At 41.4% G+C, this 18,769-nt stretch overlaps 1 protein-coding gene across 2 annotated transcripts in view; it reads left to right on the plus strand.

Moving 5' to 3' along the window:
• Nucleotides 1-18,769, plus strand: part of PLCB1 (phospholipase C beta 1) — a 663,557-nt gene that overhangs the window by 496,570 nt on the left and 148,218 nt on the right. For both annotated transcript variants that reach the window (XM_050952023.1, XM_050952024.1), the window contains exons 13-16: nt 2,500-2,584; nt 3,083-3,260; nt 10,152-10,222; nt 11,147-11,243. In XM_050952023.1, the coding sequence (XP_050807980.1) occupies nt 2,500-2,584; nt 3,083-3,260; nt 10,152-10,222; nt 11,147-11,243 (431 nt within the window). The remainder of the gene's footprint in view (nt 1-2,499; nt 2,585-3,082; nt 3,261-10,151; nt 10,223-11,146; nt 11,244-18,769) is intronic.

Consider the following 18,769-nt stretch of genomic DNA (forward strand, 5'->3'; position numbering starts at 1 on the left):
GATCTTATGCCTGTTCTTAAGTTTTAGATAAATGTGGGGTTTGGTTTAAAGGGCACAGGCTTTGAACATCATACTGTCTATGTGTGTGGATCCATTAAAAATACATACTAGTTGAGAAAATGAAGATGAACTTGCATATAGTAATTTCCCCATGGAGGCCGGAGTTATAACAAATCCCCACTCACCCACCCACTTCCCGCAGAGAACTAGGAGTGTTTTGTGCACCCTGTCTGTGTTGTTTGTTTGAGAAGGAGCTGCCAGTTAGATAAGGACTATAACATTCTACCTTCACCCCCAAGTCACAGCATTCTCCACCAATCTGGGAAATTCAGATTCTGAGTCAAATGCCCTCCAGGCTTGGTTCCATCTCTGATTTACTCAGTGTCACCAGCTACCTTTCCATTACCAAGTACACTGCTGGCACACAATGAATAATTAGTAATCATAACAAGAGGGCAAGCGGGGCAACAGAATGGGGTCTTAGTAATGTGAACAGTGTATGTTGCTGAACTGCAAGTTTATCCAAATACTTTTGGCTAGATTCTCATTCACACTAAGGCTCTTTCACACTGCCCTACTAGTACAATAGAGCTTTAAAGTAGATGCACTTGTTTATTTGTGTTTGTAAAAGGTTAGTCGAGAAGTAGATTAAAAATTCTTTCTGTCACCTGGGCAGTTGTCCTTTCCACTAGAGCTAGTTGGGAATTTCATTGAAAAATGCAGATTCATCAAAATCCAAACTGTTCATGAAACAAGGTGAGGTTTGATGAATTTTCCAACTAAAAAAATGGGGAAGAAAAAATGTCAGTATTTTCAAAATAAAAAATCCTGTTTTCCTTTTCAAAAAGACCTTTAAAGAGGTTTTAGAAAAGAAAAAAAGGTCAAAATTGAAAATATAGTGTTTCAAAATGACCGAAACCAAACATTTCAATGACGAAAACTGAATTTTGGGGGGTTTGGCTTTTTTTTTTAATGAATATTTTCAAATTTTTCTCCAAATTGAGATGAGCAAAAAAAACCACCCCACAATGCTCAAAAATATTCACGAGATGAGAAAACTATTTTCCACCCAGCTAAGTTTCAACCTTCTATGAAGAGGTATGATTGTAACAGAGGGGTTCCCAAATGTTGTGATACACAGAACTGTAACTTGCCAGAAAAAACCTAGGGCCTCACCTCTTTTATATTCATTTATATAGATAATTCTGTTATGAACAATAGATGCAACTATAACTGCTTGGCGTGCCTATATGTTCATCCATGATCTGTGAATAGAAATTGATTTTTGTTTGATTTCACTAGTGAAACAAACCTGTAGTTGAACAGTTTTAACCTGTCTCTGTAGTTACAAAAAAAAACTGCAGCCACAGGCTGCATTCTAAGGCTATGCAAGTGGCATTTATTATAACTTATCTGTAGTCCTAAAACTCCCATCACAATGATATCTAGACACTATTTCACTCTTGGTTTGCTCTTTGAGTAAACTGGCTGTGAGCACAGTCTGCTCAGTTTGGCTTCTCCCTAGTGGATGTCATGAAAACCACTCAAGTAATTTACTGTAATACGATATAATATAGGTGGACAAGCATCTAATAAGGGGAAATCTCAACAGTGGTCCACCCTACAGGCTAAATAATCATCTGGCTACTTGCTCCAGGAGCTTTTTGCTAAGGCCAGGTCTACATTCGGAAGATGTTGCTGATCAGTATAGCTATACCAGAAATGCTCTCCTATACCAAAAAAATGTGCTTATGCCTGTTTTCCAAACACCATCTGAGCTATATAAGCCGAAGCAGAATTATGCCATTACGGCTGCACTGAAAATAGGTCTTTTGCCAACAAAGCTTTGGCAGTAAAATATATATATATATCACTAGCTAGTTTCTAGTGTAGAACTGGCCATAGGCTGGCCATGTTTGAGAAAGTTTCTGTGTGACTCTGTGCAAAATGTTGGAAGTGCCATTAAAAGGGAAAATCCCGTTTCTCTTTTTTGTTGAGTTTTCTCAAGTGAAAAAAAAGAGAAAAAGCAAAGCAAAATGGGGGTGGGGGGGAAGTAAAGGCATAGATATACCCTGAAAATCCTTGATGTGACCTAAAAGTATGATGAAGGAAAACATATTTCAATAGGTTGTCTACAAACGCCAAACATGTGTAACCGTTTATTTCTATCACTCCCACAACTGATATATTCAGTTTCTATATTCTGTAAAGTGCATGTGAATATTTGTCTCTATGCGACAAGTTCAGTTTCACTATTTATGACTTCACATGGCCAGTGCCTTTATTATACTATTTCATGTATAATCCCTGTGATAAGAGCCGTCAGAGAAGTCAGAATAATTGCATGATGAACCTAGATCATTGTGAACAATTTACAATGATAGGATCAGGAAATTATCTTTTCATCTAGTTAAGGGATATTAGATTTTTCCATTACAGCTGCTTTGAGCCTGTAGTAGGAATAAATCTCACTTAATTCTATCCTTTCCCCTCTTCTAGCCCTAAGCAGCAAGCCAAAATGGGAGAATACTGCAGATTAATTTTTGGAGATGCACTGCTCATGGATCCACTGGAAAAATACCCAGTAAGACGGTTTGGTATTTCCCTGATCGTAAACATATGTCTGAATATTTATTTACATATTTCAGTTTTCTGTTCTTCATATATCGCCTTACAAGAGAGAAGCTGCTAGCTTTTGGGAGTTGGGGTTTTTTAAAGTAGTTTATGCTATTATTGGTTTAAGCATATGGTGTCTGATCTGGAGATTATTGTGATCTAATCCTCTAAATCAAAATTGGCTCTAACATCTACTCTTTTATAATCTGGGCTTTCACATTTGAAATAATATTTCTTATGGTTTTTATTGTAGTTATTTCATAGTGCATTTTTTTCTTTGTCTTCTAAAGTGCCTTCACTGGTGCTGTCTTGTTTAGCACAAAGCCTACCTGTTGTGCAAACCACGCTTCATCTTAAAATGGGGTTACGTTTTGGACGTCACAACTGTACGTTGTATCATGGGGAGAATGAGAAGCTGGCATGGGATCTTTTTATTTATTACACATCTCTCCTTCTTTCCTCTAAGCTTGAAAGTGGTGTTCCCCTTCCAAGCCCTATGGACTTGATGTACAAAATTCTGGTGAAGAATAAAAAGAAATCACAAAAGTCTGCTGACGGAAGTTCAAAAAAGAAGCTCTCTGAGCAGGCTTTCAACACGTGCTGTGATACATCCAGTGGGTTTGAACCCTCATCTCCTGGAGCGGGTAAAAGTTGATCTCCCAAATACATTACTGTTTGAAACCTAAGGAGCCCAATTGTGATTGACACTAAGTCCTGTTTATACCACCCTGTAAGTGTAAAGGTGCCTCAGTGTGGGGCTAGCCCAATGGCTGGTCTGTTACTTACGGAGGGCAAAGTGCTGTCCCCTGACAAAAGTCAAGTCAACAGGCTTTGTTCAAGTGGTCTAAGTGGGATTGAGGCTTAGGAGTTTTTCCTGCTAATCTAATGACCTGGTGCATTGTGTTGTGTGCAATAGTATCTAGCCACCCTCCCCACACACACTTAGGGAGTTTAGTATACAGTCAGCTCCTCCAAACTTCAACGCGAAGGGAAGCCCCATAGAGCAGAGCTTGGCAGCATGCAAGGGAAATGACATCCCTTGAAGGGCGTTTCTGCATCTTAGCTCCGTGCACAGTGAAACTGCAGGGTTTCTGCTGCATTTAAGACAGAATGTAGCGGGGGATTTGGCTTTCAAAGTCCCAGAGCCCCATTCACTGCTGTCTCACATCTAGTAGGGTCACATGCACCAGTGCAAAGTGGGTGTAAAATGCCAGCACATCAGAATGGTATCATTTTGCATCCAAGTACTTTGCTTGGGGAAAATGACTACACAAGGTGCAGGGCCAGGGTCAGTCAGGCCCTACATCTTGTATTACTTCATGGTATATTCTCAGCTCAATGCACCTATATTTAACCATGTGACTCCTTATAATTCCCACTCCTCCATATGAAAATACACTGCTCTGTTTCTATTTTACTCACCTAAATAAAACAAATAAATTGATTAGCACGGGCTGTGCATTCCTCTGGGCAGAGAGCAGATTCATTTTCCTGAGACACTGCAGTTACCAATACATGGATGTAGATTATTTGCATTTACTTAGCTTTGATTTCTCTAATTATCACCACACTATGCTCTTACTTTTATACCCATAGCTGCTCCCGCCCATGCGCAATGCGCAGTACTTACTGTTCATGCAGCTAGACTTTACACTCTTTCTAGTGTAAACCTTCTGTACTGAAGAAGTTAAAAAACTTGCTCCAGGCTAGAACTGGACAAACTAAGCAGTAAATAAAATATATAGAAGTATCTTTATCTGCTTGTGATCTGAGAGCACTATATCTGTCTACCCGAGTTCATTGTGGTTTGTTCTGCACTCCTATAACAAACAACATTAAATTGTTTTTTTAAGTCCCTGTGTTCTAGTGAGAAACAGGTAAAGTAATATTGAAACTAAGTATCCAGTACAGTTGGTGATTATAGGGATCTTAGCCAATGGGAAGCAGTAGGTAAGAACAGATTTAAAATGTTTATTAAAGTTAATGTTTAGAATCAAATTTACACAAGTTAAGAAGGAAAATACATCTGGGGTCAGGTTTGGGTTATGAGGGATTACAAGTGTTGGTTACAAGGTTCGTAAGGTATATACACAGTACATAACCAGCATAGACCCAGACTGGATAAGTGATCTCGAGTACGCCACTCATCGAATGTATTTAGAGTCCAAGTCAGTATTGGTGTAGTGAATAAGTACATGGGTGGGGTGCGTCCCTTGGTTCGTCAGGGAAGGAAGGAAATTGGTTATTTCCCTGACCGGCATTCTCAATTACTTGACCTGGTACTGATAGTATCCCGTGATGTGCTCCATGTATATGTCTCTGGACCACCTGATGGTGTCGGACACCATGAGCTATCTCATGATTCGGGCGTAGCGTTGACCGACTCTGCACGCTTTCAGCACCGGCTCGTTGTGAGGGTCCCACGTGCCCAGAGCTCCCACGACAAGTGCGTGATCTGGACCTCGTAGCCCTGGGCAATTGGTGATTATAGGGATCTTAGCCAATGGGAAGCAGTAGGTAATACTACATTTCTTGTTGGTCACTAGCTGATTTCTTGAATTCAGATTTAAAACAGGAAGATTATCATCATTTATTAGTTGTATCATGATAGTGCATAGAAATCCCATGTGAGATCACCCCTCCCATTGTGCAGGGCGCTGTTCATACACATCATGAGAGACAGAGCTTGCAACCTAAACAGTTATTATAGGCAGATAGCACTACCCAAAATTAAGGTTGCCTAACACTTTGCATTATAAGACCCCAATTATAGCTGCTTATAACTCCACCAAACTTTAAGCATTAGGGGAGACGTTTTCTATGCCAGGTGTCAGCCAGTCATGTAATTAAAGACTATCATAATGCATACACACAAGACAGCTGAATTAAGGTAGCACAGGCAACTTCAGTTCTGCCATTTCCTAACTTTTAATTCTGTGATTTTTGCAAGTTTAAAGTTCTTGTAATGTAGGTTTTTAAAAATCTATTATTTAAATGTGTTTATAGTGGTATACAGGACTTGTGAGAATAAGAACTTGCCTTGACAAGCAGTGTTGCATAGTCAATAAAACACTGGACTGGGACTTGGGAGACCTAGCTTCTATTCTTTGCTTGCCCACTGACCTGCTGGGTAACCTTGGACAAGTCACTGCCTTGTGCCTCAGTTTCCCCTTCTGGAAAATGGAGATAATGATTCTGACCTCCTTTGCTAAGCACTTGTGAGATCTGTGGATGAAAAGTGCTGAATAAGTGCTGGGTATTATTATTACACAAGAAAGTTGTGCCCGTTTAATTACAGGTGCAATTTAAAACCATTTTAGTCAAACTGATGCAAAAGATGCAGAGATTTGTATTTCATTTTAAGCTAGGCTTATTTGGCTTTAGTTGAAAGTGATTTGAGACAGTCTTAAAGATGACTCTTGGACATACTTATAAGCAAAATATAGCAGCAAAATATTATTATTATTTATAACCCAAAATAAGTGTGTTCACACAAGGGTTTGCACCTGATTCACTAAGTTGGTTTATAAACCAATTTAAGTCACTTTTCTGTGAGTTGAAAATGCCTGTATCCCACCAGCTTCACTGCAGCATTGTATGCTGGCCAAATCATCAGATATTTGAGAAATTTGTTCGGATTAGAGTTTCATTTGGGCAAAAGAAAATCTCATTTCTAGCATCATGGTATTTTGTTTCCTTTCCATATTACCTCTGTTTGTGCACTGGCAATCGGTTGTTTTTCATGCGTTTGACATGGACGGATTATTTAATATAAAGGCCCAAAGCAACTGACAGCTTAAAGCAGCCAAAGTTTGGATAACTGCTAAGTGCCTGGCTAACATTTAAAAATAGTTGGTCAAATTCTTAAACCTTCCCTCTCAGGGTGAAATTCACTATGTTCTGCAATGAAACTACTCATGGAAAGTTGCAGGAGTGCTAGGAGAAGATGAAGGAGGCATATGTGCTCCGTAGGTGACTGAGTAAAAATGGATTAAAGCTTTTAGAACTAGCTTCTCAGCTGGTGTGAATCAGCATTGTACTTTTGTAGTCTGAGGAGCTTTGCCGATTTACACCAGCCGAGGAGCTGGCCCATTGCCAGCTGCCAGCAAGTAACCGCTTTAAATTTACAAGCTAAATAAAACGAGCTCCTAAATCTAAAAAGTATGTGAGCACTGAAAGGTATCCAAAGAGTAAATAAAAGGTGCTTTCCTGCACAAGGTGTTGCTACAGGTCCTCGGTTGATTGAATCATAGAATTATAGAATATCATGGTTGGAAGGAACCTCAGGAGGTCATCTAGTCCAATCCCCTGCTCAAAGCAGGACCAATTCCCAACAGGCCAGTGGGGGCTGCGGGAAGGGTGGCCAGCACATCCTTCGGCCCACGCCATTTCCCGCAGCTCCCATTGGCCTGGGACGGCGAACCACGGCCCGTGGGAGCTGCGATAGGCTGAACCTGCGGAAGCGACAGGTAAACAAACCAGCCTGAACCACCAGGGGCTTTCCCTGAACAAGCCGCAAACCGGCTTTGAGAAGCACTGGTCTAGATCCATCCTCTTTGGAACCCCCCTTCAGGTAGTTGCAAGCAGCTGCCAAATCTCCGTTCATTCTTCTCTTCTGCAGATTAAGCAATCCCATTTCCCTCAGCCTCTCCTCATAAGTCATATGCTTCAGCCCCCTAATCATTTTTGTTGCCCTCCACTGAACTTTTTCCAATTTTTTGAGCTATATTGGTGCAGTTTAGACTGCTAACAGAGCTGCACACGTGAATTTTACATTTTTATTCACTGAGACGGGGATTTGCAAAGGGGCCTAAGGCAGTTCTGAATTTCATTCAATGTTGGACACCTAATTCTCTTAGGCTTCTTTGGAAACCCCAGTATCTAGCACCATCTCTTATCTGACTGCATGCGTAGTGCTCAAATATCTGTAGTCAGACTCTGTCCAACTACCCCTTCCCTCCATGGATTTCATTGTAGCTTCATCTAATGTCATAAATCCAGATCCTCAGCTGGTGTAATTTCCAGTAGAACTACAACAGTCAATGGAGTGGCAGCTCAGACAAGCTGAGGATCTGACCCATAGTTTCTAAAGCTGTATTAATTTGCAGTATTTGTTCGTAGACCTGCACATGTACATAAGAGGGAACGCCCCAGAGGGAATGAACAGAACAGGGAATCATCAAGTGATCCATCCCCTGTCGCCCATTTCCAGCTTCCTGCAAACAGAGTGTTCCACAGCTGCAGCTTATGCTGTCCCAGGAGAGCCCTTGGAAGTGAGAATTGATCTAACTGGGGATTTTTCAGTTAAACCTTTTAAAATAAATAGGTAATATGTTGCAGATTTCCCTCCATGGACATATCTGGTGATAATAAGCTGCAGACCAATGGGTGCCACCAATATATACTAATCTCAGCAGGGCAAATTTGCCATAATCTGCCTATTCTTCCCTTTTAATGGACTCTAGGAAGTGCTTTTTGCTAATCTAAATGAATAAATTAAGAGAGTCCTAGCCAGTGGCTGTGACTGGAAATCCAGCGAGAACACTTCAGGCTCTTAGCAATACATTAAAGTTCCCCAAGCTATCCCCTGAGCCTGTTGAGCAATCGTGTTATTTTCTTCAATGAAATGTTCAGACAAAGATTTGTTCATGAATAAAGGCATGACATATCAACACCAGTGTTAGAGAGGAAACCCAGCCTGGGGAATCGTAGCTCGGTTGAAAAAGGAGCCCATGTTGCTTTCATTATATGTGCTCTACATAGTCAATAGGGGTCATTAAGTTGACTTCAGTGGGCTTTGAATCAGGCCATGAATTGAGATAAAGAATCGGAACTGAATTACCTCTTTCCTGCAAAGAGGAAGATTGTGGCATTGTGGATAAATTCTCACACTGCAGTTTGTTTTTGCAGCATGCAAGGATGTTAGCCATTCCTAGTGCCAAAAGAAAATTGCTTTGCCATGGCTAAATGAGAAAAGTGAAAACCATGAGCAAAAGGTTGTGAAATCAACAGATTTATGCAGCCTGTAATAAAACATATTGACCTAGTGGGTCCATATAGGGGATTAAGCTCAGTTTTGATGGCTTCTTTCTGAACGTAAAACCTACAGTAGAAATTTCGAAGGAAAAAGATAAGGCTGCGATTTTTGTTGAACGTGATTGTTTCCTGAAAGCACTATAAGAAGACTATTTTATTTGGAGGGAAAACGTTTCTTTGATTTAGTAACAAATTAATCTGGCTTGTCCATAAGGTTTTGATTGGTATAAAATAACTGAGCACGAGGCTTAAAAATCTGTGTAATTCAGTCTCATTCAGTGCTTTTTGAGTAAAAGAATGCTATTGAAGCAGCTTCTTCACATTATTTAGTTTGCACTGTCCTCTGCTGGTATGTATATGATATGCCACCTCAGAGCTGACTACTAGGAAAACATGCAGGGACAGAGAACCTCAACTGGTGTACAGTGAAATAGCTCCATTGAAATCAAAGGAACTGTTGCCAGTTTATAGCAACTAAGTATCTGCCTCACAATTTTCAATATATTATAATAAAGATATTAAATATTTTAATGTAACCCAATATATTATTTATTTAATAAGTACATTGTTGTTAGCAGGCACAACTAAGTTTATTTCAGTAGTGCGTCAGGGCTAATGGAGAATGCAGCCCCATTGTGTTAGGCATTGTACAAACAAAGAGGTTACGATCTAAGTAATGGTACTAATATAGTCTCCATCGCCATGGTTTCTGAGCACCTCAGGATCTTTAATGTATTATCCTTACTACACCCTTGTGAGTGTAGGGAGGTGCTATTATCCCCATTTTACAGAAGGAGAACTGAGGCAGAAAGAAAAAGGTAAGTGACTTGCCCAACATTACACAGGACATCTGTGGCAAAGTAGAGACTTGAACTCAAGTCAGCCCAAGTCCCAACCATTGGACTGTCCTTGGTTAATAATACGTGATATTGTATATACACGGACTATCACAATGCAGCGTTCTTTTTTTGAGTTCATTATTCTAACATCTAAACTGCTGTTCTGAATCACTGTTTTGTTGACCACGAAAGTCCTTTGCAAAGACACAAAGGAGTTGTTTGTTTGATAGGCTTATTCCCCAAAGTAAGTCAGCAATGTTGAGGATGGCTAAGCCACTCAAGACAGTGAATTTGGTGTGTTACGTAAGAGGCAGTCCCCCTAAAGAGTGGTTCTCAAACTTTTGTACTGGTGACCCCTTTCACATAGCAAGCCTCTGAGTGCAAACCACCTATAAATTAAAAACATGTTTTTATATATTTAACACCATTATAAATGCTGGAGGCAAAGTGGGGGTTTGGGGTGGAGGCCGACAGCTTGCGACCCCCCCATGTAATAACTTCACGACCCTCTGAGGGGTCCCAACCCGCAGTTTGAGAACCCCTGCCCTACAATGTGGAACCCTCAAAAGCAACAGTACTTGAAGGTATCTATCAAGGACAGTTTTGGTATTTATAATCATTGTTTCAGCCAATAATTGCATTGTAATTAAAATGTTGCAGGAGAAGCAGAGATCGAGAGTGACGATGACGATGACTATGATGATGACTGCAAAAAATCGTCAACGGATGAAGTAAGGATTTAAATATTTTGAAATAGTGATGGAGTGATTCTGGTCCTTTAATTTGGCTTGCATTACTAAGTGTTGGACTGCCATCTAGTGGAAAAAGGAAGATATGCACTGAAAACATAATACGAACTTTAGAAATATTTGCCAAAGATTCTTGAACAACATGTGCACATTGTTGCTCACTTTATTCATATTTTAACTTAGTAAAATATGATATAATTAATCAGTTTTAGACAGCTACTTCTTTATTATATGTGTGTGTATGTATCTATAGCAATATATATACAAACATATATAACTATGCTGTGCAGCTCTGTGTTGAAATCTATAGGAGACACATTTATTATTATTCATTTGTATGAGTGCTCACAATGTGCTCAGCACTTTTCAGAAGATAAGATAATGCAGTCTGTTCCCTAGGGATCTTACAAGCGTGTATAAAGTCTTAGAATATCAGCTAGGTGATTTAACTTTTAAATAGAGTGGTAAGGTCTCCTCTTCATAAATCTGTGAAATTCTCACAAGGCTAATTAAGACTATTTCACACATATTTCCTTTTGTCCCCTTGAAATTCCTCCTTCCCTCCAAGAGTTTCACGTCTTTCTGCGTGAATTTCATTGGCTAACATCCTATTAACAAAAACAAACAAAAATGACTCCCTTCCTCTAAATGAGGAATCTAAAAGGGATAAGCCAAGCCACATATTAAAGGGAAATAGGCCAGATAATCTGCATATGCAGAAGCATAGTGATCTATTGGACCTTGATCCCACACCCACTAAAGTAAATGGTAAAGCTCCCATTGACTTTGCTGTGACAGGTACCGGCACTTGGAGTCTTATGTATATAAAGTCTACTTTATAGAAATCCCACTAGTGACGTTTAATATGCACTAAACACAAAGCCTTCACTTGTATCCTTCTTCTAGGGCACTGCTGGCAGAGAAGCCATGGCCACTGAAGAAATGTCTAACCTGGTGAACTACATACAGCCAGTGAAGTTTGAGTCCTTTGAGATATCAAAAAGTGAGTAATTCAAATATCCATAGCATCATTTTATACTGACAATTACTTAGGAGGTCATTTTCTTATCTCAGTTGGAATTATTTGAACGTATCATGGGGCAGATGCTCAACCTGTGTAAATTCAGTTGTCATATCTCCATGGAAGTCAAGTAGACACCATTGGAGGATCTGTCCCATTAGGTATAGGAGAAGAGTGCTTGGAGAACTTAAGACTCTCTGCTTTTCTCTCTTTAGTGCGTTGCATAAATCCTGTTAAGAGTATTAGGAACTACGCACATGTATCAATCAACAATAGATCCATATTCATTTTGAGATAGGCATTGGTCTAAACATTCAGTTTTGTCTATGGTAAACATTGGTACGCAGTGTGTGCGGCAGGTTTGACAAAGGTTCTGGAATTGAAAAAGTCTTTGCTCATCAAATTAAATGTCCATGAATAAACAGTGTCAGAAAAGCAAGGCATATTGTCCACTTTTGAACAACGAGCTTGTGAGCACTGAGTGAGAAAGAGCAAGTGCTTTTATGCTGTGCCCACATTGCACGTATAACAGATAACACAGAGCCCACCTCTCATGTCAATCTATCTTTTCTGCCACAGCCTAGGCTATAACTTCATCCCCTGCTGATTTTTCACTGATAAAGTCTTGCTGGGAATGCACTTTGCAGCATCGTTAATAAACAGAGCGGCAGCATTTCCTGTCTAAGCAGAACCCCCTACCGTCTTCCTGCCCTTTTTCATGGTGTTTTGACAGGAGACAACATGTTCTTGACATTTTTTTTTTTGTTGAAGCAGCATACTGCATTTTAATTTTTAAATCCTGGATTTATGGAGGCCCTTGAAGACCAGTGTTATGGTTGCCTAAATCCATTACCTCTATACAAGATTTTACATTCACTGATCCTTGTAGAGCAGTTGCTATGAGTGTGATGACAGGTGCTTCATCAGAAGCAAATTAAGTAACTCCCCGAAACAAATGTATTGAAATATTTAAAACTTCATTGTTCAGTCAATGTATGTATATATATTTATATCTCTCCGATTCCCATCCATCAGCTCAACAGCGATAATAGGGCTGCAAGAAGTCTTGACATCACTTTCTATCTTGAACCAGCTTCACGGCTTCATTATAAAACATTGAAAACATGTTTTAACGTGTGTGTGTGTGTACTGGTCCAACTTATAGTAAGATGTTTGTCTTCAAGTTGCCTGTTTCTAATACTAAATTCTCTGTTGGATACACATTTATACTCCCTGTAGAGATTTTGAGTGGTTCCTCTCTGTCAGCGTCAGAGGGAATAGCCGGCTAGCTTCAAGAACTGATACCTTTGTTGCTTCATGGTGGGTGGTAACCAGGCCTGCAAGGCCTGGACCTTTCTAATGAGAGGCCATGGCTGTCCTAGTCCCAGTGTGTATCCAAGGTATGTCATTTCCTGCCAACCAATTGACACTTCCTTGGGTTGGCTGGTAGTTAGGCTCGCAGGGCCCATACGACAGTTGCCACCTGGTTGAGATGGTTCTCCTGGCGTTGGCTGTATATCACCATGTCATTGAGATATGCTGCAGCATAGGAACCTTGGGGCTGCAGGAGGAGGCGATCCATCAGCCTCTGGAAGGTTGTGGGGGCCCCATAGAGACCGAAGGGCGTCCAGATAAACTGGAGACCGAAGGGCGTCCAGATAAACTGGTAGATCCCTGTTGGCATGGCAAACGCCATCTTCTCTCTCAAGTTTGGGTTAAGGCGGATTTGTCAGCAGCCCTTTGTGAGGAGCGGTGGTGAAGCGAGCTTCCCCCAGGCGGTCAGGCAACTCATTGATACAGGGTATTGGGTACGCATCGAATTTAGAGATCCTGTTTATCCTTTGGAAGTCAATGCAAAAGTGCAGGGTCACATCACGGGAGGTGCCGCGTCACCTCACAACCATCACACCCCCCGAGTGGTCTGGCCAGGTAGGGCACTGAAGGTCTTAGGGAAGGCCTTCAACAGGCTTCAAGCCTGCCTCTGTTGTTCCTTGGTGAGGGTATCCCCAAGTCATGGTTCCTTGGGGCTGATTGCAACAGAATAGTGTGGGCCCAGGTCTGGCTCAGGAGAGTAAGGGGCAATCAATAGACCCTCCTGCTCTTGCCAAGTCTTCAGGAGGTTGTCATGGTGGAGCAGTTATTTCTTCTCTGCCAGTCCAGTTGCTGAACTGCGTACATTGCTGGCCCCTACCCAATAGGTTACTTTGTACAGCCCCTGCTAGTGGGCCAGGAGCTTGTACTTCTTGGAAGGAAATAGGAGCAGGACCTGTTCACCGGCTTCAGAGGTCCGAGACTGTTCCTCATGTTTATAGCATCACTCCTGGATCCCTGGGGTAACTTGCAGGTTTTCCTTCGCCAGAGTCCTGGCATGGTTCAGGCACTCCTGGAATTGGAATACATATTATACAAGTCCTTGGGTCAGTGACGGAGAGTGCTCCCAGGTCTTACACATCAGGTTGAGCAACCCCTGGGGCTGGTGCTCGAAGAGTAGCTTGAATGGAGAGAACACCACGGAGGACTGGGGCACCTCCCTGATAGCCAACAGCAGGGGTGGAATTAGCTGGTCCCACCAGCACAGCTCTCCCAGGAGGAATTTGCGCAGCATTTCCTTTAATGTCCAATTAAAAGATTTGACCAGTCTGTTGGTCTGGGAATGGTAGACGGAAGTGCCTAATTTTTGGCCCCTGCGAGCCCACACACTTACCGGAATAGCCAGGAGATGAAGTTGGTGCCCTAGTCAGTGAGAATCTCTCGGGGTGAGCCTACCTGGGCAAAAAATTTAAGGAGCTCTCCTGCAATGGTCCAGGCCATGATGCTCTGCATCTGAATAGATTCTGGTGGCATAGTCCAAGATGACATGGTATAGTTGATTTTTCTTCCATCAGTTCAGTTGCCAAATTTCATACGTTACTGGCCCCATCTGAGAGAATACTTGATATGGCCCCTGCCAGCAGGCCAAGAGCTTGTACTCCGCAGTCGTAGTAGGACCAGAACGTAGCGGAACCCAACAGTGCTCTTCAGGAATGGTCCCGCGAGGTCCATAGCAACCTACTCACAGTGGACCTCCATCACCAGCAAGGAGACCAAGTTCCTTGGCGTACTTGGCACATGGCTGTTCCGACAGCTCCTCGGGGTGTTCCTTCAGAGACAGGGGTTGGTAAAACATGGTCCCTGGCTCAGGGGCCCGCAGCAAGGCAGAGGCGTCTGACTCCTTCCCTGGCTCTCCCTTAACTGAGCTGGAAGCCCTGCCTCTTATACTTCCTGTTCCACTCCTCTGCTTCCAGTGCAAAGGGTGGGGCGGGCCTGGCCTGGCTTCACCCACTCCCGCCGGGGCTGGGAATGGTTCCTCCCTGTCAGCATTAGAGGGAGGCCACTCTGCCTTGCTACACTTCCATTAACACTAATAGCAGTTATGAGTCCACATTCTGGGGAAAAATATTCCTACTGTAAAGGAAGCTAAATGAATGAGGAAACTCTTACTCTGAAGCCTACCAACCTTTCAGAACAATACGATGTATCTGTTGTCAAAAATCTGGGCATTACATTTATCTCTCTCATGCTGTTTCCCTAACTGATTTCTGCCTCTTGTAAGGAACAGTATGTGCAGATTTAACACAGCAGGTTTTAACTCTGAGCTTTGATCCAAACATATTTTATTCTCATTTGGGTACTCCTTGCATTATAGCATTACGGCTGAGTATTTATGGTGTTGAAGTATAAAAAGACATTATTGTTAGAGTGTTGTATATTGGTTAAAACCGGCCTGGGTGGCAGGACACCAGACTGTGTTGCTGACTCTGCCCCTGACTCATTCAGTGACCTTGTGGAAGTCCACTAAAGATTAATGCATGGGGGGGGAGATGAAATCAAGCTTTTTTAATTTAAATTGATTTTTAAACATTTGAAATGACTTTTCATCTGTCTTGCTAATTCTTTACTTTCTTCCCATTATGTCCCAGGTTAATGGGACTCAATCAGGGGTCCCAGATAATCTTCATCCAAGAATACTAAAGGAATTGGCACATGAAATTGCAAGCCCATTAGCAAGAATTTTTAATGAAACTGTAAACTCAGGGGTTGTACCATATGACTAGAGAATTGCTAATATAGTTCCTATTTTTAAGAAGGAAATTAAAAAGTGATCCAGATAACTACAGGCCTGTTAGTTTGACATCCGTACTAAGTAAGGTCTTGGAAAAATTTTTGAAGGAGAAAGTAGTTAAGGACATTGAGGTCAATGGTAATTGGGACAAAATACAACATGGTTTTAGAAAGGGTAGATCGTGCCAAACCAACCTGATCTCCTTCTTTGAGAAGGTAACAGATTTTTTAGACAAAGGAAACGCAGTGGATCTAATTTACCTCGATTTCAGTAAGGCACTTGATACAGTTCCACATAGGAAATTATTAGCTAATTTGGAAAAGATGGGGATCAATATGAAAATTGAAGGTGGATAAGGAACTGGTTAAAGGGGAGACTACAACGGGTCGTACTGAAAGGTGAACTGTCAGGCTGGAGGGAGGTTACTAGTGGAGTTCCTTAGGGATCGGTTTGGGGACCAATCTTATTTAATCTTTTTATTACTGACCTTGGCACAAAAAGTGGGAATGTGCTAGTAAAGTTTGAGGATGACACAAAGCTGGGAGGTATTGCCAGTACAGAGAGGGACTGGGGTATCCTTCAGGAAGATCTGGATGACCTTGTAAACTGGAGTAATAGTAATAGTATGAAATTTAATAATGAGAAATACAAGGTCATGCATTTAGGGATTAATAACAAGAATTTTTGTTATAACGTGGGGATGCGTCAGTTGAAAGTAACAGAGGAGGAGAACGACCTCAGAGTGTTGGTTGATCACAGGATGACTATGAGCTGACAATGTGATATGGCTGTGAAAAAAGCTAATGTGGTCTTGGGATGCATCAAGTGAGGTATTTCCAGCAGAGATAAGGAGGTGTTAGTACCATTATACAAGGCACTGATGAGACCTCATCCGGAATACTGTGTGCAGTTCTGGTCTCCCATGTTTAAGAAGGATGAATTCAAACTGAAACAGGTACAGAGAAGGGCTACTAGGATGATCCGAGGAATGGAAAACCTGTCTTATGAAAAGAGACTCAAAGAGCTTGACTTGTTTAGCCTAACCAAAATAAGGCTGAAGGGAGATATGATTGCTCTCTATAAATATATCGGAGGAATAAATACCAGGGAGGGAGAGGAATTATTTAAGCTCAGTACCAATGTGGACAGAAGAACAAATGGATATAAACTGGTCATCAGGAAGTTTAGACTTGATATTAGAGAAAGGTTTCTAACCCTCAGAGGAGTGAAGTTCTGGAAGGCCTTCTAAGGGGAGCAGTAGGAGCAAAAGACATATCTGGCTTCAAGACTAAGCTTGATAAGTTTATGGAGGGGATGGTATGATGGGATAGCCTAATTTTGGCAATTAATTGATCTTTGACTATTAATGGTAAATATGCCTAGTGGCCTGTGATGAGATGTTAGATGAGGTGGGATCTGAGTTACTACAGAAAATTCTTTCCTGGGTGCTGGCTGGTGAGTCTTGCCCACATGCTCAGGATTTAGCTGATTGCCATATTTGAGGTCGGGAAGAAATTTTCCTCCAGGGCAGATTGGCAGAGGCCCTAGGGATTTTTTGCCTTCCTCTGCAGCATGCCGCATGGGTCACTTGCTGGAGGATTCTCTGCACCTTGAAGTCTTTAAACCACAATTTGAGGACTTCAATAGCTCAGACATAGGTTAGAGGTTTGATACAGGAGTGGGTGGGTGAGATTCTGTGGTCTGCGTTGTGCAGGATATCCGATAAGATGATCATAATGGTCCCTTCTGACCTTAAAGTCTATGAGTCTATAGTTTTAAATTGCAAAAGTGTTTTGTCCTTGTTTTTTTTTCCCAGTTGTTTGTAAAATTTCAAATTTTACATAGATTTTTTTTTCTGTTAAGAAGTTTCACACTTAAAAAGTGTATCTGAATTGAAAAAGACACATCTGGGACCTCATTACCATCTTTACTGTGAGAAAACACAAACTCAAGCACATCACAACATTGTTAAGCAAATCACCCATGCTATATTCACAACCAGACCAGCCTTCCGATATATTAAACTTACACAAGTCAGAAGAGCTTTAGGCTCCTATTTGTGAAAATGTGGGCCTGTGTGTATAAACACATTCACAATAATTGTGTTTAATGTAGTGGAAGCCTGCACAACTCCCTGTTGTTAACACTGAAGCACCTTTGTATTGAAGTGAACAAGACTGTATGCCGCTAAGATAAAAGCTTTGATATTAAAATACAGTTTTAGCTCCTGATACTGCAAACACCAAGGCACATGCTTAACCTTAAACAATCCCTTGAAGTCAGCAGGACTGTTCATGTGAGTAAAGTTATGTAACTCTGTCAATGCAGGATAACTGTCTTAATTTTCAATATTTTGTTTTTTTCCGGTAGCAGGAGTCACATTTATGAAAAATCCAGCATGAATCTCTGACAGGGTCTCCAGGGTGCAACCTGGACTGTGAATAGCTGTGTCCTCTGAACCCACCAACCTGGGTTGCCTCTCACATTGTGATGCTGATGTCAAACTACAAACCTCTGATAGGCACTGCACTTACACAGCCATCCTCAGGCAGGGACTCACCCAACTGAGTTACATGAATGATTTCTCGTGTATCCCAGAACTGTACCATGTTGCACTAGTCAGAAGCCTAGCCAATGTAAGCTCATTACCTCACTGACCGCTCCAACAAAGGATAGTGGACTTGCAGCTGCCCTTGTTGACCTGAGCTGAGTTTTCCAAGCACTTCAACCAAAACACGCTGCTTTAGGTAAAATATAAAACAGATTTATTAACTCCAGAAAGACAGATTATAAGCGGTAGGCATAAAGGTCAGAGATAGTTTACCTTAAGAAAATCAAAAGTAAATACACATTCTAAATCCTAAACGTTTAGTCGAAGCAAGAGTTGAATCAAACAGTGTCTCGCCCTGACAGATGGTTCAAACTGGTACAGTTTGTCAATACACAGGCTACGACTACATTCCAGCCTGGGATCACCCTTCTCCCGTTCATGGTCTTTGTCTTCCAGACATTTTTCTGGGGGGAAGATGCCAAGTGATGATGTCACTTTCCCTCTCTTATACTTTTTCAGATTGCTGGAAAGATCTTTGCTGTGATGGGAGGATCAGGCAGTCCCCATTGGTGAAGCAGTCTCCATTGCCTACGTGCTATAGGAGTCTCTAGGATAGTGGATTCTTTTCTTGATGGATATTGATGAGCTATTGATGGCTACTCCTCTGTTGTAATTGAAAGGCTGTTTATGGATTTTCCCAATCTCACAATATATATCAATAAGACATAGGACAATACTTCATAGCATCACATATAATGACAGCACATACAATCCTACAGGATATTAATGTTCAGCAGTCTAAAACTTTAAAAGTACCATAATTTAAACTGATTATTTACAGTGCAGCACCCTGCT

Source organism: Gopherus flavomarginatus, chromosome 4, assembly GCF_025201925.1.
Source record: "Gopherus flavomarginatus isolate rGopFla2 chromosome 4, rGopFla2.mat.asm, whole genome shotgun sequence".
Taxonomy (NCBI): Eukaryota; Metazoa; Chordata; order Testudines; family Testudinidae; genus Gopherus; species Gopherus flavomarginatus.